Source organism: Limanda limanda, chromosome 17 (genome assembly GCF_963576545.1).
Source record: "Limanda limanda chromosome 17, fLimLim1.1, whole genome shotgun sequence".
Lineage (NCBI taxonomy): Eukaryota > Metazoa > Chordata > Actinopteri > Pleuronectiformes > Pleuronectidae > Limanda > Limanda limanda.
Window position 1 is genome coordinate 1,912,754 of NC_083652.1, and position 24,688 is coordinate 1,937,441.

The 24,688-nt window shown below is 41.1% G+C and overlaps 2 protein-coding genes across 2 annotated transcripts; both read left to right on the forward strand.

Annotated features, from left to right (window-relative positions):
- Positions 1-6,684: 6,684 nt before the first annotated feature.
- si:dkeyp-72e1.6 (transmembrane protein 238-like) lies at positions 6,685-9,005 on the forward strand. Its single transcript, XM_061090399.1, has 2 exons — positions 6,685-7,501; positions 8,261-9,005. Exon 1 carries the CDS (start codon positions 6,973-6,975, stop codon positions 7,486-7,488), a length of 516 nt encoding a protein of 171 aa, XP_060946382.1. The 5' UTR covers positions 6,685-6,972; the 3' UTR covers positions 7,489-7,501; positions 8,261-9,005.
- A 3,399-nt stretch (positions 9,006-12,404) lies between these two features.
- Positions 12,405-23,746, forward strand: rrn3 (RRN3 homolog, RNA polymerase I transcription factor). The gene is made up of 17 exons (XM_061090477.1): positions 12,405-12,681; positions 12,934-12,990; positions 13,161-13,250; positions 13,876-14,005; positions 16,476-16,535; positions 16,826-16,889; positions 17,074-17,143; positions 17,678-17,776; positions 18,518-18,613; positions 19,537-19,660; positions 19,891-20,021; positions 20,262-20,392; positions 21,077-21,264; positions 21,384-21,492; positions 21,846-21,998; positions 22,206-22,290; positions 22,620-23,746. Exons 1-17 carry the CDS (start codon positions 12,586-12,588, stop codon positions 22,767-22,769), a joined length of 1,833 nt encoding a protein of 610 aa, XP_060946460.1. The 5' UTR covers positions 12,405-12,585; the 3' UTR covers positions 22,770-23,746.
- Positions 23,747-24,688: the final 942 nt, after the last annotated feature.

The window sequence follows — 24,688 nt, forward strand, 5'->3', positions numbered from 1 at the left end:
ATAATCAGGTATTCTTCCTCATCTATAAGTTCCAAAAGCACTCCCACCACTGATGTATTGAAATTCAACCCAGCTCCCAGTTGAGTATGAAGCATACGTGTTCACCTCTCACTTCCAGCTCACAGACCAACATTACTGTGTTTATGGCTTCTAACTGATTCAAATAAAACCAATACAAAAGGATTTTAGCCACTGAGAAGCAAGTGTAAATAATAAAAGGAATTCAGTTTAATTAAAATGAAAGTGAATGCAGCAGGATGGATGATGGGTGATGGGTGGAGGGTGATGGGATGAGGACAATGGGAGGAGGGTGAGCTCAGTGGTGGGGGAATGGCTTCAATGTGAGCAGATGTCCAGTCAGTCTGCGGTCAGCGTCACACAGGGAGACACACAGAAAGGCATTAGGTAAGATGGAGACAACTTTATTTAGAATTTGTATCCATGTATATTATATTTTAAGTAATTCCACTGATTCAGAGAGAGAGGTTCTGAACTGAGTGTCCAGATCTTTTCAGAGACTAGATCCAGACAAAAATCAGTTCCCTGCCTGTCAGACTGAGACGATGCAGAATATTCGTAGGGAATTTGCTGTTGCATAAGGTGAAAATTAAGTGAAGATTCTTGTACATATTTGTTCATTTTGCAGAAACTTTACCTACAAGCTAAGTATTTTTCATGACAGGAAAACTGTTTTTTAGCATCTAAAAGTACAGTATGTTTCACTGTGATTTATATATTATTCTTACTGCCAACAAACCTAGTGAGAAAAAATAAAACAGCTTCAAGGAATCCAGTTATAATTTCTTACTGCATCTGAACTTAGTTCTTAGTATCTACGTGAGTTAAGTGGTTTTTTTTTGTTGTTGACCCAGAGTATAAGTGAGGCTGATGAGAATGTTAGCAAAGTTACAAGGATTTTGCCATAAACCAAAACATTAGTTAAAATAAAGTATACTGAATTTAAAATTCAGTATACTTAATCTTGAGAGGCATCTAAATTTGTGGATAAAACTTTATGGACATTAGTTGTTTAGATATTTGTGGACTGACTGACTTTTAGCATTTAGCAAGATATACATCTGTAGTGAGCCTTGTGCAGATAGGATAAATACTTTATTGTCTGTTGTATCTTAACCTGTGTTGTTATCTGTGGCATCACACCCCAGCAGTGCCATCCAGTGTCACAATGCTTTCCACAGAGGTCCCCACATACACCAGCAATCCTTCCTCTCTGGAGTCTGAAGCATCCACCCTACTCATCCCTCTCCAGGACGGGGACTCACCTCCCTATGAGGACGCTGTGGCTCCATTCGGCTGGTCCCTCAACTGTAAGGCCATGGTGGTCATCAGCGTTGGCACGCTGTTGTTTGGATCTGGGACAGCACTGTCCTTGCTCTTCTTCACCCAGGTGGGTAATGTCCCCTACCTGCTGGGACCCCTATTCCTCTCTATGGGTCTGATGTTGCTGGTCACTGGCCTAGTGTGGATGTCCATTCTAAAACCGAGCCTGCAGCACAGGTCTTTTACCACGGTCAAACAAGTGAAGTGGAGAAGTAGAGCACAAACACCACTGATGGAGAACTCAGCCTGAAAGCACCAGGACCCAAAAACCATCAAAACTGAAAGTGAATAGCAGTGGACCGTCACAGGTTGGGACAGTGACTTGATTTAAATGACCAGACATGGTTGCATCATGGGACCTGTTGGATACATTGTTTTTGGAACTTTGTCTAGCATCAAAACTGATTGTTCTATCCATCCTGTCAATGTCAATTTCAGCCTGTAAAGCTGCAATATAATGATCCATTCACAATGCCATTGTAAAATGAGATTTTAAGACCTGATGAGCATAAAATATGTATTTCATGGGCTTAAATATGTAGATGTGATTATTGTCGCTGTATCTGTGTAATTTGCAACAATCTGCAGGTCATGAAGTGGCACTGAGCAAAATTCAGGCTTGAGAGCTGAACACAGTCACTTCAACACATTATATTCTGTCAAAAGACTGATTAAGAGCAATCACAAACTCAGATAAAGTATGTGTTACAATTCATTCATTTTCTCCCCTTCTTCATATGTGAGGGAAAACTGTGTGTGAGTGAGTTAAAATCAGCGTAGTCAGTTGCTAAAAGGCTTCTAGAGGTATGAGAATAGACATGATAGACCACACCCACCTGCACCAATCAATATGTAACTTCATGCCTGCCTGCCTTTGTGGACTGGGTCCAGCAGTCTGTCTTTACCTCAGGTGCTGTGGCACGAGTACTGCTGGTCTTTACCTCAGGTGCTGTGGACTGAGTACTGCTGGTCTTTACTTCCGGTTCTGTGGCCTGAGTCCAGCAACCTGTCTTTACTTCAGGTTCTGTGGCCTAAGTCCAGCAGCCGGTCTTTATTTCAGGTTTTGTGGCCTGAGTCCAGGAGCCGGTCTTTACTTCAGGTGCTGTGGCCTGAGTACTGCCAGTCTTAACTTCATGTTCTGTAGACTGAGTATTGCCGCCGGTCTTTACTTCAGGTTCTGTGTCCTGAGTACTGCAGCCGGTCTTTACCTCAGTTTTCTTTGGACTAAGTACAGCAGCCGGACTTAACTTCAAGTTCTGGTTCTGTAGACTGAGTACAGCTGCCGATCTTTACTTCATGTTCTGAAGACCGAGTACTGCAAACGGTCATTACTGGATGTTCTAGGAACCGAATACTGCAACCAGTCTTTACTTCATGTCCTGAAGACCGAGTACTGCAGCCAGTCTTTACTTCAGGTTCTGTGGACCGAATACTGCAGCCAGTCTTTACTTCATGTTCTGAAGACCGAGTACTGCAGCCAGTCTTTGCTTCAGGTTCTGTGGACCGAGTACTGCAGCCTCCAGATTCTGATAAATTATGGTTCCGCCCATGTGAAGGAGTTGATTGATCTGGTTGGAATCTCGAACACAGATGCTGCTCTCCCTACAGACTACATCTGTAGATGGCCTTAATTAAACCAGATTGACATCTTGCTAATGTGTTCCTTGTAAGAAGTGTCAGGTTAAGAGAGTCCAACCCCTCTGGTGATCTTGTGTTAATAAAATCACATCAGACTGGGAGCACCCCAGTAGAACCAACTCGAGTGTATTCGACAGATAGGTAGACATCAAGGACAGTAACAGCTTCTCACTCAAAAGAGAAGCTTTAATATTCTTGAAAGCACCGGAGAACTCGAGAAAACTTGATCTACCAGAGCCACCACTAACATCCAGGTGAGAGTGAGCATGCTGAAGCAGGTGAATGGCAGCATCGTCCACCCCCACATTGGGCTGGAAGTAAACTGAAGAGGGCCGTGTGAAGATCTCACCTGTGGTCTACGGCGGGCCGGAACCAGTCTCTCAAGTACCCTCCTGATGTGGGAAATATGTACAAGTGGTCGGAGGTCACTTGGTGCAGATGGGGTGGCACTAAGGGAGGCTGTGGCTGAGGGGTAGAGTGGTTGTCCTCCAACCTGAAGGTCGGCGGTTCGATCCCCAGTCTGAACCATCTGCATGCCGAAGTGTCCTTGAGCAAGATGCTAGAATAACAAAGTGCTGCAAGTAGATGCACTGTATGAATGTGTGTGTGAATGGGTAAATGTGAAACTGTACTTTAAAGCGCTTTGAGTGGTCTTCATCAGACTAGAAAAGAGCTATATAAATACAAATCCATTTACTATTGGATACTGGTGCCAATAGGAATGTTTCCCACAGCAAATGTATCCATTCCCCTGACAGACTCAAGTTTTGAAGATGGGTTGCAGGGGCAGGGACATTAAGAGTGGTCAGAATTGAGGGAGGACTGGATGCAGGCAAAAACAGAGAATTAGCTGCCTAGTGCACATAACCTGACTGTTCATCTGTGGAGAGGCCTGAGGATGTCAGTCCAAAGATACTTCCCAACCAGTCTGAGTTTGAGAGGATCCACCAAGAGGAATCGAGCAATCTGCTCACATCTAGGTGTACAAAGCTTGTAGAAACCTACCCGACAAGACTCAAAACCTAACTGCTGCCAAAAGAGCATCTAGAAATTACTGATTTAAGGTACTGAATAGTTTTGTAAATTTTATATTTAAATTTTTGGTGTTGAATACATTTCCAAAAGTTCCTAAAGACCTGTTTGCACCTGACCATTTTGGATTACGAAGTGTTTAAGTGTTTTATGGGTAAAATGGCAATGCTATCCATTTATAATAAAAGAGATGGAGCAAATCACTCGATCTTGAAAGAAAATAAGCTGTGGACAGTGCTTTGAAATCAGGGGGTTTCTTTATGTGTAACTCAATCACTTCAGTTACTATACTGTAACTGCTTTTAAACAAATGGGCTAAAACATGCAACATGTAATGGTTTATTTTTTATACTCAAAGCACCTTATACATGAGTCAAATTCACCCATTCACAAACACATTCATACACTGATTCTATATCGTGCCCCACATGAAGGTTCAGTGCCTCGTCCAGGGACACTTCCACATAAAAAAACACGACCTTCTCATTGATAGACGACCCACTCTACTTTCTGAGCCACAGCCTTTAAAAATAAAAGTAATACTAATTAACTTGATATTTTACACGAATGCTGAGACACGTGATAAATGCGGCTATAAACCTTGCGACGTATTGAGACCATGCATGCTTCAATGTGAATGTGTGTGTGTGTTCTCTATTTTATATAATAAAATTGTCATGTTTTGTAGTAAAAATGATGGAATTTTGTTTGTCTGTCATATCCAGTCACATACACAGATGTTTTTTGCGGCTCCATCTGTCTCAGTGTGATCCACAAAGTAATTTATTTATAAGCTTCTCTGCCCATTGTGGCCTCTGTTGGACTGTGTAATCATTTAAAGCAGGATTACTGAGGCACAGAAATATTACTGGAAATATCCATCTCTGTTGGCCACTGGTGCCAGACCTCCAAGAGTGTACACACGCACGCACACACACAAACACACACACACACACACATACACACAAACATACATACACACAAACACACATATACACACACACACACACACACACACACACACACACACACACACACACACTCACACACACACACATTAAAACATCCCCTTAAAATGTAATGATTTACATTTTGTGACTGTGTGGACTGTTTGGGTCCCCACAACATGATAAAACACTTTGGTTTTGTAGTGGCTGCAGGCCAAAGACAAGTATGAACTGATCTGCATATCCATCTGTCTATGTGCACTATAAAAATAAACCAGAAAATATCCTGTTAGATAACCAGATAACATCCCCAGTAGAAAAACACTGATGCAACCATGGATGCATGTCTGTAGATGAAGCCTGGTGAACATCTCTCACTCTCATCTCCTTCTGTCTCATCCATGTGTCCTTCACTTGAATGGATTGGTTGATGGAAATTAAAAATAAAAACAATGGTTCCTCTTAGGCTTTGACTATTGCAGACCCTAAACACCAACATTCATCAAGAGATGTTGATATTAAATCCATACTTTTTAATATATTCTTATCTATTATGCCTTCAAAATAAATGTGTTCATCAGGTCATATCTCGTTTTACAGTGGCATTATCAATGTATTATTATTATTTTATAATTAGATATGAATTGAATATAAATGTATGAGAATGTATTATTTTGCTGGCCTGCATCTCTCTTATAACTGTCAGGTTTTCCTCATTATGTGAATCAATAATGTTTACCTGTGCTCGAAAGTTAAAACTTTTACTCAAACATTTTAACAGTGTGTCACATATTGAATATTTAAGACTGTATGCAGCGAGAGTGGAACATCGCTCTGAGGACAATCCTCTTTTAATCATACTGGGCTATAGGCTTACAAATAAAAAATATATGTCTTTCTTTTACAGCAAACAAAAATCTGAGTGAAAAATATTGCACTATTTGCGAGAGGGATATATGGGGAAATCTAAAATATGATTTTCCCTATAACATAGTAATGAAAATTGAAAATAACTGTCTCAGACAGATTCTTTTGTAGAACATCAAAATAACTTAAAACCTTTACACAGTACTGTGGACATGCAGGCTACAGAATGAGCAGTGAATCCATATATAAATAGAATATACAGGGACGGAGGATGTCACACCTTGTTAGGCCCTATATTAGACAATTGTGTGAATATGGGCTATACAAATAAAACTTGATTGATTAATTTATATTATGATAGTATGAAGGGTAGTGATTATAAATGAGATCAAGGAATCCAGCACAAAGAAACCACTAATACCCTTTTTGAAAATATGCCCTTTATGAATACGTATATATCTATACGTAAAGCATGTGTATGACTCCTTATTTACTCTGAGATTATCTGTCATACACTATATGGGATAAATGGGCGGCTGTGGCTCAGGGGTAGAGTGGTCGTCCTCCAACCTGAAGTTCGGCAGTTCGATCCCCAGTCTGAACCATCTGCATGCTGAAGTGTCCTTGGGCAAGATGCTGAACCCCGAATGGCCCCCCCATAGAATAACAAAGTCCTGCGAATAGATGCACTGTATGAATGTATGTGTGAATGGGTGACTGTAAAACTGTACTGTAAAGCGCTTTGAGTTGTCATCAAGACTAGAAAAGCGCTATAAAAATACAAAACCATAACCATTTACAGGCACAGGTAGAGCCCCTCCTCCAGTAATCACCACGCCCCTTCACTGTGAGACCTGAGCGGACTGAGTCTCACCTGTCTCTCCTCAGTCTCCTGTCTCACCTCTCTCATCTGTTTCTCCTCTCTCACCTTTCTCTCTTCTCTCACCTGTCTCTCCTCTCTCACGTGTCCTTCCTCTCTCACCTGTCTCACCTCTATCTCCTGTCTCTCCTCTCTCAGATCTCTCTCCTCTCTCACCTGTCTCACCTGACTCACCTTCGAGCCGCTCTGAAACGTAATGGCGCGGTGCGGAGGCAGCGGGGAGTAAGCGGGGACAGTCTGACCTGAGCTCAGCCGCTGTGAGGGGACATGGAGCCCGTGTACCGGGGTCTGGGTCGCTGTGTGTGCTGTTTCTGGCTCGCGGTAGCCTTTGACATATTGGGACTGGCCGTGCTTCTCATCGGGGTGTTTGTCAACGTGTTCTTCTACGACCTGCTCATCTATGCGGGCGCCATCATCATCTTCCTCAGCCTCATCTGGTGGGTCTTCTGGTACTCGGGGAACATCGAGGTCCCCCCGGCGGAGCTGGAAGATGATGTCGGGCTCCTGAAGAAGGAGCGGGGCCGTCTCAGCGGCCTCGGCGGGGCGGTGAGGCGCATCTCCAGCCGCGTGTCCAGCGGCATCCGGAGCTCGTTCCGCTCGAGCCGGAGAGAGTCCGATGGCCGTGCGCGCCCCCAGAGTTCGGTGGCCCCACGTCAGGAGCAGGTGACCATTGCTATGGCAACGAGGAGCCCCCAGGAGAACAGCTCTCGCGCCGCCGTCTCCTCTGTGGGGGGCGGTGACGTAGAGATGCCGAACACCTCTACCGAGACTTCAGCTACATGACGGGGGCCCACAGGTGAGGCCTGCTACATACTGATGGGGTCCCTGGCCTCAGATACACAGCAGTTATAACTACAGCAAGTGCATGTGAATTACTCTTTCTTTATTATTATTATTATTATTATTATTATTATTATTATTATTATTATTATTATTATTATTATTAGGTTATCCATTTCAAAACTTTAAACGTAAAGATAAGTAAAAATAGGTGACTCAGACAATATAATCATGTGTCATCTGTCTGTATTCTGTCAAGTGTTGGCAGAAAGTGCCCGATACTATGCAGTGTCTTCAGTGGTATTGTGATCCCTATTCTTCTCTAGTTTTTGAAAGCAAATGTTTACATTTAATCAAAAAAAGTGTCTTATTATGCGAAACACCATAGCATAGATATATATGATCTTATATATCCTATTATTTTAAACATAATTCCAGAATAGAAGATTGATGTCAATGATCTTGCTCCTTCCTTTATTTTCTTTCAGTTTGATGTGGAACTAAATGTGGAACTAAAGGGAAAACATGTGGTCATAGCAGTCAAGATCTCTTATCACTAGACAATCATTAACCACAGTTCACTGCTCACTGAAATACGAGCCCTTAGCTTAAACAATAGATGACCTACCCAGAACCTCCTGAAAACATTTGCGCCCCAGATTGATGTGAAGTTGGCATAGCAATAACATTCTGCTCACAACGTGTCAACTCAAAGATTAAACTCATCTCCAGTCAAGCTTTAATAACAAGGTTTCATTCAATTTCTTCCCTGCAGAGAATGACTCATCATTAGTTCCTTCCAGCACTGGACGGAGGAGAGGCTGCCCTGCATTGCATGAAGCTGTTGACATTCAACTCTTTTACTGTTGTGTGTTTAATGAAAAATTACTCCTCAGTGATCCGAATATCTAAAGGAATTGTTAGCTGTTGTTGAGTTGAAGAGGACACATAAGACATTACTACAGATATGAACTGAAACTTAATGAATTTATACAGTAAAAGTCTAGTCACAGATATTATTCATAATTTTTGTAACAGTTTTGATTAAAGCATGTGATTGAATTGTCTTATTATGATGTTGTATCCAGTATGTGTTCTCACGTCTGTTTTGTTAACACACTTCCTGATCAAATGAAGCCCAACTAACTAACAATACATCACTGTAGCATGAGTTAATAACATCCTATTTGTTATTGAAGGATAATTCTTGACTGCAGTCTTCTGTTGACTGTGTTATTTTTGATAAATTTGAACTGGCCCAACCTAATGTAGACTGGCATGTTTAACTTATTCAACCTTGACTGAATGTTTACTTAGATTCTGCTTCCAACTATGACAACATGTCAAAGAGGTTGTTATTGTGGCATAATTTTCTTGAGATAATCTAAAGTGGAGCGTAACTATGTGTTTTTTCTTCTTTGTCATCTTGAAACTCCTCTGTTTGTGCAGTGTGTTTCTGTATTTGGTTGTGTTGTGTGCATTTGTAGCTTTGATAACAGTGATCATTTTTTTACTCGCTTGCTGTGCTTTGTCTATTTGAGTCTATTTTCTTAAGTTGCACTGCACTGAGGCTTCAGTGCCACCATACCCAAGGTTTTTTCCTCCACTGAGGAGGTTATGCTTTCCCCCCTTTCTTTTTTTTGGTTGATTTGTTTATAAATCTTCTGCACAATTCTCCAGACAAATATTCTCTAACATTTTATACAGCCTTTCTACAGTTTTACCCGTATTTTAATCCTGATGATCAGATAAGGACTAATTGTTCATCCCGACTGCATTCAGGGAATCTAGAGAGAAAGTGATCGACCCAAACTTTCTTCATGTGAATGTCAACGGAAACATTTCCTTCAGCTTTTATAACTTCCTTGTCACAATAGTGTAACACACTTCTCTCAGGCTTATATTTAAGTATCCAACTCCAGCTCTTGATCCACTGAGTCAGAGTGGAAGTAACTTAAAATCATGTTACTTTTCATACACCTGATCTTTCTCTTCCAAACGAATGAGCTGCTTAGAAAATGTACGTGCAGGGTTTATAGTAAGCAGCATACAGAGTTAACCCAATATTCAGGTAGCAGTTGATAACAGTAGTAAATGGGTTTTGGACAAGGAAGCAGTTCAACTTGTGGATTCAGGTGTCTGCTGTGAGCCTTTTCAAAAGTCTCAGCTAACATGATTTTTCTCATGTTAGCTGAGACTTACTGAACCTTGTGGGCAGCAGCCAACATGTTACAAAATAAGAAAATAAGAACAAGTGTGACCTGGTGACTGTTGGTTTCAGTGAGCAGACTTACTGCGGTGGAAAAAAAGGTGCAGTTGGCGACAGGCCTCCTTGTTCCCACCCATGTTGATAACAAGCCTCAGTGTCTAACCTTTGGAACCAGCTGTCTTTATTATACAGCTGTTTCCTCTAACTGATAAAAAGCTATGTTGTTCTCTCAGTGTAATCAACTTAAAACTAATTTCAATAAATGTGCTGACTTTTATTTACTCATCATTGTACAAGACAATGTCAGTATCACACTGCTCCTTGTTATGGTCCATTTGTCTCCAAGAAAACAAATAAAGAAAAGTTACCTCTTACCCAAATGTTTCACCGTAAAAATACAATCTTGCTCTATATAACATTATATTTATTTGGTCTTAATTTAATTTTAATATGTTTTAAGTAACGGTAGCCCCCTTTTTAATGACCATTTCAATAAAAAAAAAAGTCAAATTTATATCATAATAGGGGTCAAACCCAAAATATTAAATACATTTATAATCATTTATTGTTTTATTAACCCCCACATACCAAGAAATCTTAAAAATCTCACAACCATGATACATATGACATCATTGCTATAATGTTGTGTTGCCATCATGACTGCATAGCCAGTGTTATACAGTATATGCCAGTGCTATCAATATCTCTTTTATGCTATAAACTTGACATATGCTAGATACAGACTTGCATAATACATCATGATAGCATAATATGCATAATAAGCCACCAAGTGTTAAATGCTTTGATTGGTCTCTATAAGACTAAATAAATGCAATCCATCAACCATTACCATCCAATACTATTCGTCTATTTGCAGTTTTACAGGGTACGTATTGGTCACAGGGCTCACCTATATTGTTGAGCCTAAAAATTATGGAATCATTACACGTATGTCACCAGATAATATCCCAAAGAAAACAAAGATCAGCTACTTGTTTAGTTTCAAACACTGATACACTGTCTCCTCCAACTCCCGCGTGTATTTTGAAAGGTTCTTGTGTCTAGATTAGAAACTGTCACTTTGGCGACTTCTAGTGGTAGTGTCTAAAAAGACATCGACGTAAAGGTAACCTATAAACTAATTTTATTTCCCTGATCTTATCTGTCAACGATGTCTCTAATTCAGAAAAAGTTTCAAATTATCTAAATTAGGTTTTATGATATTTTGTAATAGCAACTCAACTCTTGTCTTCAGAATTCAAAAATCTTAATTTCACATTTCACAAAAGTAAGTTTTATGAAATATGTGCACTAACTCTTCAAAACACAAGGCTCTTAGGGCTGGAAGAGAGCATGTTACATTTTTCAGGGTGATCCTCACTAAAACTTAATGAACAAGCTTGTACACTGTCACAGCCTTACATTTCTACCGTTTTGTGCCGCTTTGCATTAGTTCAGTGTCACTTATACTATCTGTCTTTTTGAAAGTGATTTCCAAAGAATTGTCTTCAGAAGAAGTGCATCCTGGAGGTTTAATCCAATGACACAGTTTCAATACTATTCATCTTATCCATGAAGCACTGGCATAATGTTAATTTTCAGTTTAAATACAATTTTATTTGTATTTGAGCACTGAATCACAGGCATGACCCAAACACATAAGGACAGAACTATTAGAGCTGCAAAGGTCAGTACATTTCTTCATCAGTGTGCAGTGTTGAATTTAGTGCGATTTGGACAAATGATATGTTAAATATTGAGCAACTTTGACTGAACAAAAGTGATGTCGTCACTTACGTCAACAGGTGCAACAATAACTGACTCACCAGTTTGGGCTTCACTGCGTTTTGAATAAACAGGTGAACTGTCGTTTTTGCAGCAGTGGTGGGTCAGCTTCAGAGGTCTGTGGACTGAGTCCAACAGAATGTCTCAATTATTGCAGTCACTTGTACAGTTTCAGAAAGAAAGTTGCAACCAGCATTTTCACTGGCCAAGAGAGCAGCCAATCCCAAACAGGCAGGTTTACAATGAACGCTGCATTAGTATGCACAGTTACTGTTACTTAACTTCATGACCTCCATTGTCTAGTCAATCAATCAATCAAAATGTATTTGTATAGCCCATGTTAACAAATCATACTTTGTTTCGTAGGGATTAACAAGGTGCAACATGTTCTGCCCTTAACCCTCAACAAGTAGGGAAAAACAAAAAAAAACTTTTAACAGGGAAAAATAACTTGAAAACCTCAGAGAGAGACACATGTGAGGGATCCCTCTCCCAGGACGAACAGAAGTGCAATAGATGCCACGTGTAACTGACCACATCAACAAAATAACAGTATTTACAACATTGATGAAAAGAAACAGTTTTTATCATAATGAAAATGTGTGTCTATGATTAAAGTATTTATGCATAAGAAAATGTCTGATAGAGATGAAGGGAGCAGCAATGAGAAATTAACTGAGGTGTTATTCCACAAATCAATTTATAGCTTATTCTTTTATCTGTGTACCTGACAGTTGTTTATGTATTCTTTGTTCATTCTATTCTATTCTATATAAGCCACTGGATGCCTACAATTTCTCCTGGCAATCCGAAAGCTGACAGGAACCCATGACCCTTGGAGATGGAACCCGGGGGAACATTTTGAAAGTGACGCCAGTATACCGTATTCACTTCCGTAAATACGCGGTTTACTTCCGCTGGTGAGAAGAGCGCACACATGCTCCAGGATTGTTTAAAGCAGGAATTCACTTTCGAAATTCATCTCTATTCACCGCAAACACTAAGCGGTTATACTGATTTATGTGATATAAATTAAATTAGCTCAGTCTTTCCTCTTCAGTCCGACCTTTCAGCTGATGTTAGCTTAGCTGCGCTACTTTTCTTAAATGGAGATCGACAGTCTGGACTTTTTGAACAGTCCTCCTGTGAAGACGGTCAGGTTTGGAGGCAGTGTGGCGGACACGTTAATGAAATACAAACAGGTGAGCGTTGACGTGCTGTCTCTCGGTGTTTTACACCAGAGCAGCTGAGACTCTAAACTGTTGCTCTGTGTTGTGTCGTAATAAGTCTAAACCCAGTATGTGTTGCTTAATAGTATCCAACTCTTGTCAGCTGTCAGTATCTGAACTCTGGTCTGTCAGGAATATACACAAGTTCATTGTTGCTGTGATTCAAATTAACAACTTCACAGGTCATCTGTCTATCTGATTTGATGTTTCTCTTCTTGTTTGAAGGGAGACTCAAGTGATTATGAGCTGCTGAGGCATCAGCTGGCCGATCCTGAGATAAAGGTGTGGTGTGGTGTGGTGTGGTGTGGTGTGTGTGTGTGTGTGTGTGTGTGTGTGTGTGTGTGTGTGTGTGTGTGTGTATGTGTATGTGTGTGTATGTGTATGTGTTTATGTGTGTGTGTGTGTCATCACGGTTCTCGTAGTTCTGTTCTCAATGAGATCTCTCCTCACAGGATGCTCAGATCATCAGCTGGCTGCAAGAATTTCGGGGTTGTGTGACTCAGCTAACCAAGGACCATGAACAGCTCATCTATACTATCCTGGTGAGTGTCCATCATGACGTGTATCCTCAGTAACTGATGGCAAAATATGCTGGTTCCAGCTTCTTAAATCTATCAATCAGCATGTCATGTATGACTGGTCATATACAGTGAACAACACAAATACATCACCTTGGCCTAAAGGAAGTTGTGAGGGTCTTCTTAGAGAGCTGATGATAACAGATTGATATGATAGTAGTATATATGTATATGTAAGGCCAGTGTGCGGTAGTCTCTGACTAAATTATTTTAAAATGAGAATACAGGAACTACCTTATAGAGCTGCAATAGTTGATTTTAAAACATCACAATTTTTTTTTAACCCTGGTTCATATGCATTCATATGTTGGATATCCAGGGGATAAATCGTCAGACTAACTATCCGATATGTGATGTTGATTTGGTTTTCCTGCGCAGCTTCAATCCCAGCTGTTCCGTATTGTAAATGAAGGCTACTAGGCGACATAAACCCATAGTCCCACAGTGCAACTCACCTCAACGTCATTCATTTCATTCATCCCAACCTCCATCAGGCACCAAGACTCAGATGTTAATGGACCATGCAGATTTAGTCTTCATTGACAAAAGTTTCCATGCTGACACTCCTCTCTGTGTGTTTGTGTTTAAGAGGCTTCCATGGGTGGGCCGGAGCCATGCTGTGGTGGAGGAGTACATGACCTTCCTCAGTAACCTGGTCTCAGCGCAGACTGTCTACCTGTGTTCCTGCCTCAAGATGGTGGTCTCCCATTTCACTCCCAGTACGTTCCCTTGACTGGCGGTCAAATAATCCAATGTTTCACAAATGAAATTCTAAATTCAAATGCTCAGAGTGATGTCAAAGTTGTGAGGTATTGTTGACTATCTGTTGACTCCTCATTGTCATTATTGTGCATTTTCATTTTTTTGTGTCTACTTCAAAAGGCAAAGGGTGAACATTAGCTATATTACATCGCTGGCATTTAAATCTTATGGCTCGTTAATTCAACGCTGCAACAATTGAGCTCTAAAGGCCGATTTATACTCGGCTTTTTAACGGACGCACGCACGCAGGGTTTCCCCCAGAAAACTTGCTAAGCCTGGTGGTAGGGCTGCTAGAAGGGGGGGGGGGGGGGGGGTGTTGAGTCGGATTTTGAGCTGGACACCATTGTTTCTTATACTCTAAACATGTTGCACTTTGTTTAATATGCACACCTAACTTTTTTATTTTGATAAGGGGTTAAATAGATACTTTGATATCTTTTTGAGTTGCACTGCTGACTTAACTTATAAGCCCTCTTTTTTATTTATTTTTATCACGTTGGAGTTGCTAGTTTAAACCTACAGTTTTGCACTTTAATATTTGAGCCTTTGTTTACATTTTGTTTTGTACTGCATTATATGGTGACATACAGTTTGTTGTTATCAAAATAAAATTAACTGAATTGAAATGGTCAATTTGATTTTTTGGGAGGAAAATTAATCGTTTAGATTAATCGACTAATCGATAAAATAGTTGTCAGATTAATCGATAGAAAAATAGTCGTTAGTGGCAGCCCTACTTAATATTAAAAAAAATTCAAGTTTGCTGTGAACATAGCAGTCAGGCCTCTTATTTCAGAAACAATGAACCGTAACAGTTTGGTTACCAATAAAAGATAAGCGTACTACTTCTTTGCTTTCAGCCAGCTACTCAAACAGACAAGCAACAAAATAACAAACAAACAAAATACACAGGCAAGTGTCGGCCTACTTTGAAATAAATTAAACACAGAACTTTGTAGGGCTATTTGAGTCCTCCTCATATTTGTGGAAAATGTATGAAATAAGAAGTACCCTATTTTTAAATAAATAAAACCAAATAGCTGCAGCCTAATCGTGTAACGGACTAGGTTTATGTTTATGTTCGGTTTTGACTTATGTTCAGTAAAACACTGTGTTGAAGGAGCGTTCTGATGTCTGAGGATCAGTGAAGGCGACGTATGTTCAGTAAAACACTGTTAAAGGAGCATTCTGTTGTCCGAGGGTCAGTGAAGGCGTCTGGGTGGGACATGTGACTGTTTGGACCAATAGGATGGTTGCTTGGGGATCGGGGCGATGTCTGTGATCGGGGCTCAATGAGGAAGTGAAGTGTTGTTGATGTGCGCGAGTGACGGATTTTTTTTTTTTTTTTTAAATAAAAAAAACATGCGACGCTTAGCCTGGCGGGGGGGGAGTAAGGCCTGGCGGCCCGCCAGGCCTATACAGCACTGGGGGAAACCCTGCACGCACGCACGCGAGCGACGCAACACGCCCCTCGCGTACTTGCGGGGGGAGTGTTGCGGCTTGCGTGCGTCAGCCAATTTTTCTGACTATACGACAAAGGGACGCGAGCCTCACGCAGCCCGCAAGGCTTGTGATTGGTCTGCTTACTACATCCCGTCCGGAGTCGCATTTCCGGTTTCAATCCCGGAAACTGCGGAAGCCACAGAAGAACGAAGATAATCCACTCAGACGCGTTCACAACAGCAACAAATCCTCTGCAGGAATCAGGCGAGGTGAAGTGCAGCAGGCAGCGGCAGGAAGTACTTTATTCAATCTGCTGCGGAGAGCATGTATTTTTGTTTACAGCACATTTAAACTAGCATCAGCTCTCTTGACATCTTTGTTGTTGTCTTTTACATGAATAACTCCTCTTTTTCATGTGGAAATAATTGTTTTATTTTTGTTTTTCATCTTTGCGTTTGTCGCGTGTTTGAAGTGTATCGACTCGCTCGCTGCAAATTCAGTGATGTATCTCCTGCTGTGTTCTCACATCGTCTCCTCCATAATTTCTGCAGACTCTATACTGAGGATCGTAGAAAATCCACAGGCGCTCACTTGGATATTTGTGTTCACATATCCACAGTTTCTCTGGAGTTTAGTGCATGTCTGAAAGCAGCTTTAGTGACCGAGAGTGTCTCTCTCTGACTCAATGTGTCAAGGAGGGGTTTAGGGATTCATTGCTCAGTCCTTGGCTTTACAGTGAAACTCAATTTTAGCCATTTTCAGACGAAAATAAACATGTGGTCAGTGTAAATATTGTAGCCACAGATAAATCAATGTGGGGACAAACCCTGTGTCTTGGGTAAGTTCACACCAGCACTGAGAGCTGTCCACTTATGATCAGATCATCTAAGGCTGATTTTATGTGCAGGCTTATCTTTGGTCCACTACAGGTGATATGTGTAATTACAGGTGTAATACATGGCAAAATAATGTGTCTGTTTTCAGAGCGAATGACCATCTGTGAAGGGGGAGTGGATATCTCTGATTCAGATGATGAAGATGAGAGTGAGTGTCATCTTTCTCATATTTATTGCTGTTTTCATGTATTAAGTGGTTGTGTTTAACATTAAAACAATATTACAGGACTTATGAGCATTTTAAATGTTTGATCAGGACTGTCATTGTTGTGTTGGTTGCTTGCTGAAGTCTGGAGGGGTTGAGAGGGGAGGACAGTGAGAGTTGCGAGATGTGAATGTTGAGCAGGGCAATGTAAGAGCATAGCTGATCTCCTCCCCCCAAGTGTATGAGTTAAATACAAATGATTAATTCCTGCACTGTTCCTTTTATTTTGTTAGACCTCCCCAGAAACTTTGATCGCTGTCACCAGGCATTACAGCTCATCGCCAAATACGTACCAGCGTAAGTCACTTTACGTAGACGTTTCTCTCTTCCTGCTTTGTTTTTTATGATTTTACTCACCAATAAGTCTGATCTTTTCTACAATAAACCAAATTACGTATTACTTCATCTCTGTAAAGACATGCAAAAATCTATTGATGACTTTCAAATGTGTTGAATTGTAAATTTGCGCCTCTGCTTTCAGCACAAGTCGCTTTCTGATGCCCATTGTGCAAGAGAACTTCCCTTTCATACAGAAATCCTCCAGAACCCTGGTAAGAGTTATTGATGCTGTCGATTGAATCAAATACAGCTAATAAATTATTTTGGGCTGTTTTCCTTACTCTAGTTGAGGGCTAAGAACTGAGCATGACGACGTTGTTAGGCCCTAGAAGGCTATTGTAACATGGTATTGGGCTATGTGGTTACCTCAGACACTTAATGAGAGCATCGCCAACTTAAACGGTCAAATATTTTTTTTTTGCCAAGAATGGTTTAAGCTTTATGTACAGACATTAGTTTTATCTCGGCAATAATCCGAACAATAATCCGAAGGTTCAAACAAGTTGTGATAAAACGATAACTCAGTCACTTCACCGTCTGAAAATGCATAATTTGTCTGAAAAACTTGCTTTGGTCTTGCAACCGGATACACATGATATTTATATGAGTACTGTAAGATATGATATGTCAATAATATTGTTTTGTATGCCCTAGCTCCTCTCAACACATTGTGCTAAACAGAGTTTGGCTCTGCCAAAACTCTGATGTGCATCTTTGGGTAATGGATATCTTGTTGTTCTTTACAGGAGTGTTATGTCCACAACCTCCTGAGAGTGACAGTGTACATACCGTCTATTCGACGAGATGTACTGGAGGTGATCTTTGAAAAGATGCTCAAACTGGATGTGAGTGTTTCACCTCTAAATCAAAGTGCTTTACCTACAGTAATGAAAATATCTGCAAAGGTGGTCTCAGACCTGTACGGTTGCCGTGGTTGTCGGCGGCACCGGTGTTACAAACCGATTTTTGTTTTATTTCGTATAGACATAAATGCTATATACATCAAGGCTGAAGTGGACCAGAATGATCCAGATTGGAAATCAACACCATTTATTAATAACTAAATAAATCTGGAAATTATTCAGTTTGTGTCTGAAGAGCGACAGAGATGAGCAGACACACACATTTACACACAAACTGCAGACGGGAGAGAAGCTCTTCCTGCAGATTATCACATACCACGGTGTTTCTTCTTTTTTCCTCATTGGTGCAGAAGAAGCAACGCTTTGCTGATCCAGGAACACAAATATTAGTTCCTGAGGTTGTTATAGATCAGATCTACATGCGAGTGATTCAAATCAATACACTAGCGTGGAGCGTGGCTGATGGACAGGTCAAAGTGTTTGACACTTTGCAATGAAACAATGACACAAACCAGCGAGTCAGCGTCTCTCCTTGTTGAATGTCTGGTGCACTCGGTAACACTAGTGTTGTCAAGAGTTTATCACCGGTGGGGAAATGTTCACGCTGTGGGATCCCTAGAATGAGTGTAATGACATGCAGGCCTAAATTATTTGATGTTCTTAACCTAGATGATGTCTCCTGTGTGTCTCCTCTGGTCTAAAACTGTGTGTGGTTTATTTCAGGTGAGTGCATCCCGCTCACACATTGAGGAGGCAGAGGAGAATGCAGTGCAGCGCCAGAGGGCAGAGGAGCCGTCTGAGGAGGGGCTCTTTAACATGGTAACAAACAGCAGGGGTCTGGGTTTTCCTCTGGTACGGATTCGGTGGGAAATGTTTTTCGTTAGTACCAGGGTCGCTGAAACGGCATCAAATACTATTTAGGATTAGGTTCGTCAAAGAAAAATAGTTAATGGAAAAAAATGGCATGAAGCATAATTCATTCTGCAGTTTACACCATAGTAAAGTATTAAGTGGATGAACATGAATGCTCCAGAGTTCTTCGCCTTTTTGAAATATACTGTATTTCGCATGGCACTATAGCTGAATTAAAACTTTTTTAATGGAATAGAACTGTAGTTAAAATACTAAGCACATTTTTAAGTGTAATTAAAGCAGAATTAGTTACATAAGTTTAAAGGCAAGAGCTGAAAGTCTCAATGTAATGCTGAGTGTAGTTGTAAGAAAGAATATGAAAGGATTGGAAGAGGGAGTTAAAGCACTAAATCAATGTCTAAGTGGTAAAAGGAGCTGAAACTGTTATCAACAGTGAAAGAAGTGTGACAAAAGATGAAGTGAAAACGTATCTATCTGTGTCTGATAGTAACAGCACGGTGTATATACATGTTGTATGAATATGTGTATAATGTTCAAATGTGATTTGCACTAATAAGAAAATACCGTGCATTTACCATCTGGCGGTCAGGTGACTAAATGATTAAACATAAAACATATTAGCTTGTGTTCATTGTGTTCAACTAGCTTAATACAGTGATACAAAATGAATTAAATATGCACTTCTGTCAGAGGAAACTAAATATTAGTATAACACAATTAAAATATCGAAAGGGATCTGTACAAATAATGTGGTGTGTATATGCCTTACAGTTAGTGCTATAATGAACCGTGATATATTTTTATGAGTTAGTCCTCATCTTTACTCTCTCCTCCCGCCCTGGCTCTCTCAATCTTTGTGTGTGTCTCAGGATGAGGACGTGGAAGCAGATCAGCCCCCCGGCACTACTGCGATGGCCCATCCAGTGGCCGAGCGGCTTGACACTCTCATGGCTGTGATGATGTCCTACATCAGGGACGTCTGCCTTATAAATGGTAGATGGATAACACAGCTTTTACACTGAGGATCACATTTCTCTGACTGACCAGTATCAGGGAGTGGGCTTTAAACAGGTTAAACCGATCTGAAGATATAACAAGACATTTTTTGAGTGTGAGAAAATATGAAATTTACTTTGTTTACTTGGATGCATCCTTGTTAAGTGATCATTTTAAGCTGTTTCATTTGTCATCAGTGGTGTTAAGTGCTTGGTTTTCTCTCTTAGGCTCTCTTCATGTGGAGAGGACGAAGGAGCTGTACAAAGATTTGTTGAGTGTGTTTGACAAACTTATTCTGCCAACACACGCTTCCTGTCACGTCCAGTACACACTCTTTTACCTCTGCAGCTTCAGATTGGTCAGTACTCCCTACACTGTGTCTTTGTAGTGATAGGAAATAGCAATATGTAGCATTCAGCCCTCAGTCTGGTCTTCAGACTGTTCCAATGCCACAAGATGGCCAAACATCAATTATTGCTGCCGAATAACTGAAATGAGATGTTACCATTCTATAGCAGACACATCTGCTTTAAAAATGACTGAAAAATCTGTAGTCGAAAGGGGGAAAAGTAATATAATGTATGTAACATCTTCCCAGGCCCTGGCAGAGGCCTTCCTGGATCACCTGTGGAAGATCCTACAGAACCCCTCTCAACCCGCTGTCCTTCGCCAGGCTGCTGCTGGATTCCTGGGAAGCTTCCTGGCCCGAGCCAAGTTCGTCCCTGTGCCGTGAGTTTACATCAAGTTTCTGCTTAAGAATTGTAAAAGCCAGGAGTTCCTTGTAGTCCTAAGCCGTTGTTAGTTGTTCGACATGACCTGCGGAGGAATTCCAGAGGATTGGGTCTGGAATTTCTCTGCAGTTTGCCTTCACACATGAACAATGCAGCACGAGGTTCACAACAGCAAAAAACTCCTCCACCGGATTCAGGTGAGGGGTGGTGCAGCAGGCAGAGGCAGGACATTACGTATTAATTTCACTTCGGAGATAATGTGTTTTTATTAACAGCACCTAGAAACCGGCATCAGCTCTTATCTAGCCACAAACTCTATTGACGTCCTCCTTCTTGACTTCAACGTGTTTCAGCGCTTTTTCATCATGAGATATTTGTTTTCTTTTTATTGGTCTTTCGCTTGCGTCACTAACTCCTCCACTCACTTTTGGTGAATCTTGCGAAGGATCTCCTACCTTGTTCTCATATCGTCTCCTCCAGACTCTCAATAGACTTTATACGAGGTGACAGGGGCAGGAAATCCACACAATCTGCAAAGGCTCTCATCAGACATTTGTGCTCACACACACACCTCCTCTGGAGAAACAGCGGAGAATCTCCAGAGTTCGATGCGTGTCTGAAAACAGCTCTAGTGTCCATCATTATCCAGCTGTTAATCCAGTTAATCTAACCCCTCCCCCAGCACTGTGCGGGCCTGTCTGGACCTGCTGCTCTCCTGGATCCATCGCTACATCGACAGTCAGGACAACAGCGGGAGACAGGCCTGCTGTGACATCAGCCTGCATGGGCCCTTCTACTCAGCCTGCCAGGCTGTCTTCTACACACTCATCTTCAGACACAGAGCAATGCTGGAGGGCAACATGAAGAAAGGTACATTACACACCTAATGCCCAAGATGGAAAACATGGCAGCAAACCCACAGCAAATATATTTTATTTGATGGTTATAAGTATGGTAATAACAGCTGTGTGTGTGTCTGTGTGTGTAAGGTCTGGAGTACCTGCAGAGTTTGAACCTGGAGCGGGTGGTGATGTGTCAACTGAACCCTCTAAAAGTCTGCCTTCCTTCAGTCAGCAACATGTTTGCTGCTATCACCAGGTACACACGCACACCGAAAAAACCCATTGAAACCATGATAAATGTTTAGAAGTGAAATGTCTCTTTGGCGGAGCTACTAACAACTCAGTCATCTGAAATGTGACAAGGGGCTACAACTAGATCAAATCCAAAAGGTTAGAAAATGATCATGTAACCAAACTCCCTCCAATGTCTTAAATTTTATATTCTTATTATGTGTTAGTTTTTTACATAAAAGTGAAACATTGCTGTCAAATGGGCATCCCACATGAATTGTCATGCAAACAAAGGCAAACGTATTAAACACTTTGTAAACTTGTTAATCATGACATAAATCAAAGTGTAAAGTAATCTACTCTGTGCTTTTGTTGCAGGAAGTACCAAGTTGTGTTCTGCTACACCATCATAGAAAGGAACAACCGGCACATGCTGCCGGTGGTCCGCAGCTCTGCAGGAGGAGACTGTGTGACCACCAACACCAACCCTCTGGACAGCTTCTTCCCCTTCGACCCTTACCTGCTCAAGAGGTACATCCACTCAGTATTCTCTGAGATCAAATGGTTTGGCGGCAAAACACTGAACGTCCAACTTTTCTCTTGAGACTCAATCAGTACTGTCATGACCACTTCTCAAATCATATATCTACAGTGTCCTCTTGCAAAGGAAGTGTTGGAATGACAGTGTTCAATACAAACAGAATAACCTGCTAATCAGGGGTTTGCACGTATATACAGGTCCAGTCAGCTGATTGAGCCACTCTACCAGATCTGGGAGGAACTGGCTGACATGGAGCTGCCTCCTGGAAAAACGGCACGACAGGTGAGGTGCCAGAAAGTTCTTCATGTTCAGTAAATACTGCAGGACCTCCCTGCACTGCCTCATAAGCTAGGGAACTTGGGAGAGGCAGATGTGGAAAGAAATTTCCCCTTATTTAAATTATTGTGAAACTGGTGTAGTGTAAGTTTTGGTCTCACTGGTCAGATGAAGTCACGGAAATCAAAATCCAACTGGAAATGTTTCTTTGATTGTGAGGACATGAGAAAGTGTTATGTGAAAAGCTGTCATCTGGTCTGTCGGATTTGGACTTTATGTTCCTCCCAGTCACCTAAACCTAACCTGGACCTGGCTGTTCATTCTGTGTCTGTCAGGGCTCCGGGGAGGACGAGGATGACTTCCTGTGCGGGGAGACACCGCAGGCGGATGGCATTGTGGGAATGACTCCCAGCTCCTACGACTCAAACCTCCGCAGCCCGAGCAGCATGGGCTCACCCCCCTTCTCCTTTCAGAAACCATTCTAGGCCCTCATCATGGTCCACAACGTTCTAATGGACCAATACGGTTTTCTCTCTGCTCTGTGAATCCAAATTTTCGCTCAGATCATTTGGGGTCGGACGTTTTCTTGACTCCACAGACTGTACGTGATGTTATATTCAATTCAAAAAGAGTCAAACTCACAGTGAAGAACACATGAGCCAGTCCCAGTTGAAGAGATGTGGCTGAACTCTGTTTACACAAGAATACTCCTAGTTAAAAGAGTCCCACTTTCAAGGATTTATGCAATTGTGTGACCCAAACCTTCCTGACTTTTCTTCCACATGATGTATATAAGTAAAAAGCCATGTTGGCACATGCATAACCACTGTGCTCGGAGAGTTCCTGATAATCAGATTATATTTTTATTAATATATTTTTGAAGTTTTACTGTTGCCTGGTGCAGAATACACATTACTGTAAAAAGTTCTGCAATGGAACACACCCTCGGCCCATCACGTGAACACTTATCAGTTCAGCCGACAGTAAGCTGCGCCAATGCTGACACATTGTTTTCACAGAATGCTCCTGTGGCCTCAGCATCTTGGAGATGAAGAGAAATAACCAATGTGAGCGAGCAGGTGGAGCTGCTCGGCACCGACTGGAGGGGTGAGATGGAGCTGATGGTGAGGATATTGTCACATTCTGGCCCTGGTGTTTGTACTGTGAGACACATCAGACTGTCAGAGCTGTAAGAAACTGAAAGAATCTTCTTCTGCTGAAGCTTTGGTTCAACCTCTCTCATCAGTGGCAGCAGCGGTTTTAGTCTAAGAAGCAACATCTCTCTGCTGTCAACTGTGTCCTCAGTGTACATACAAGCATGTAAATATTCTTTTAGGACCGTCTGGAATAAATAGGATCATGTTCTTTAAGGAATTAGCAATTTTTCTTTGATTCTTTGCAAGAATTGTTTTTTTTTTTAGTCTACTTGTATTGTTTGTCTATAAAAAATTCACAACCTTCATTTGTGTGTGTGTGTTGTTTTTAAGGTAAAATGTGAGTTAGCTCTCTGTAGCTGAACATCATGAACATGAACATCTCACTGGGTGGTGACTTTCTCAGCTTTGACTGGAAAGTACAATGAGTCACTTTCAGGAAGTGAGGATGGCAGGGGCCTGCTGGTTAGCATGTTAACTTCAGTAGAATGTTAAATGGTCCTGATATAAAAGTAAAGAAGTGAAAGATTTTTTTTATATTTCTATGCACAAAAATAAATTCTTGTTTCTTGACTCAACCACAACCTTCATTTGGGCTTTTGTAATGTTTTTGTGCCTCAGCTGCCCAATAGTAATGTTTGACCAGTTTCGTTCGAATATTGAGGTCATTCTCTCTGTACATATCTAGAGCTTAGTTGTGTAGTTTGTATAACGTCATGGATCAGGCACACACACACACACTTTAATAATTATCTGTCAGTAGTGGAAATAAAATGTGGAAGTAAACAGGACATCAGGTGCAGTTGTCAGTTATGCTTTAATATAAAATAGTAACAGAAAGAATATGAGGCCACACCAGAGATGCAAACTGATTCCACTACAAGACATGTCAGAACGTTCAAAAGCATTTGCATCCGTCTGTATAATAAACTCAATATAGCACATGTAGCCTATGACTGACTGTGTGACTACTAAACACAAGTTTACACATCTTGAGCTACGGCGACGGACAGCCACTCCTGGATGAACCATGCAGTGATATGAACCTGCAGACGACACACTGCTCAAGTCCAGTATCCTTAGGAACCTCATTATTTGCCTTATATCCATGAGTAAGGGCACAAGGAGAGTTATTACAGAAAAGGATTTGGGCCATGTAAAAAAAATATTTTTTGAAAATGAATTATTTTTTGGAATTCCGAGTTTAAAGTCAGAATTAATGTTTTTTCTTTTTCATTAAAAACACTTCA

What these genes read in the sequence shown, in the direction of transcription:
- si:dkeyp-72e1.6 (XM_061090399.1), top strand. Translation starts at nt 6,973, where the DNA reads ATGGAGCCCGTGTACCGGGGTCTGGGTCGCTGTGTGTGCTGTTTCTGG.
- rrn3 (XM_061090477.1), top strand. Translation starts at nt 12,586, where the DNA reads ATGGAGATCGACAGTCTGGACTTTTTGAACAGTCCTCCTGTGAAGACG. An exon ending in GGTCTCCCATTTCACTCCCA is followed by an intron (nt 14,006 to 16,475) that starts GTACGTTCCCTT and finishes GTCTGTTTTCAG; the next exon opens with AGCGAATGACCATCTGTGAA. An exon ending in GGACGTCTGCCTTATAAATG is followed by an intron (nt 19,661 to 19,890) that starts GTAGATGGATAA and finishes TTTCTCTCTTAG; the next exon opens with GCTCTCTTCATGTGGAGAGG.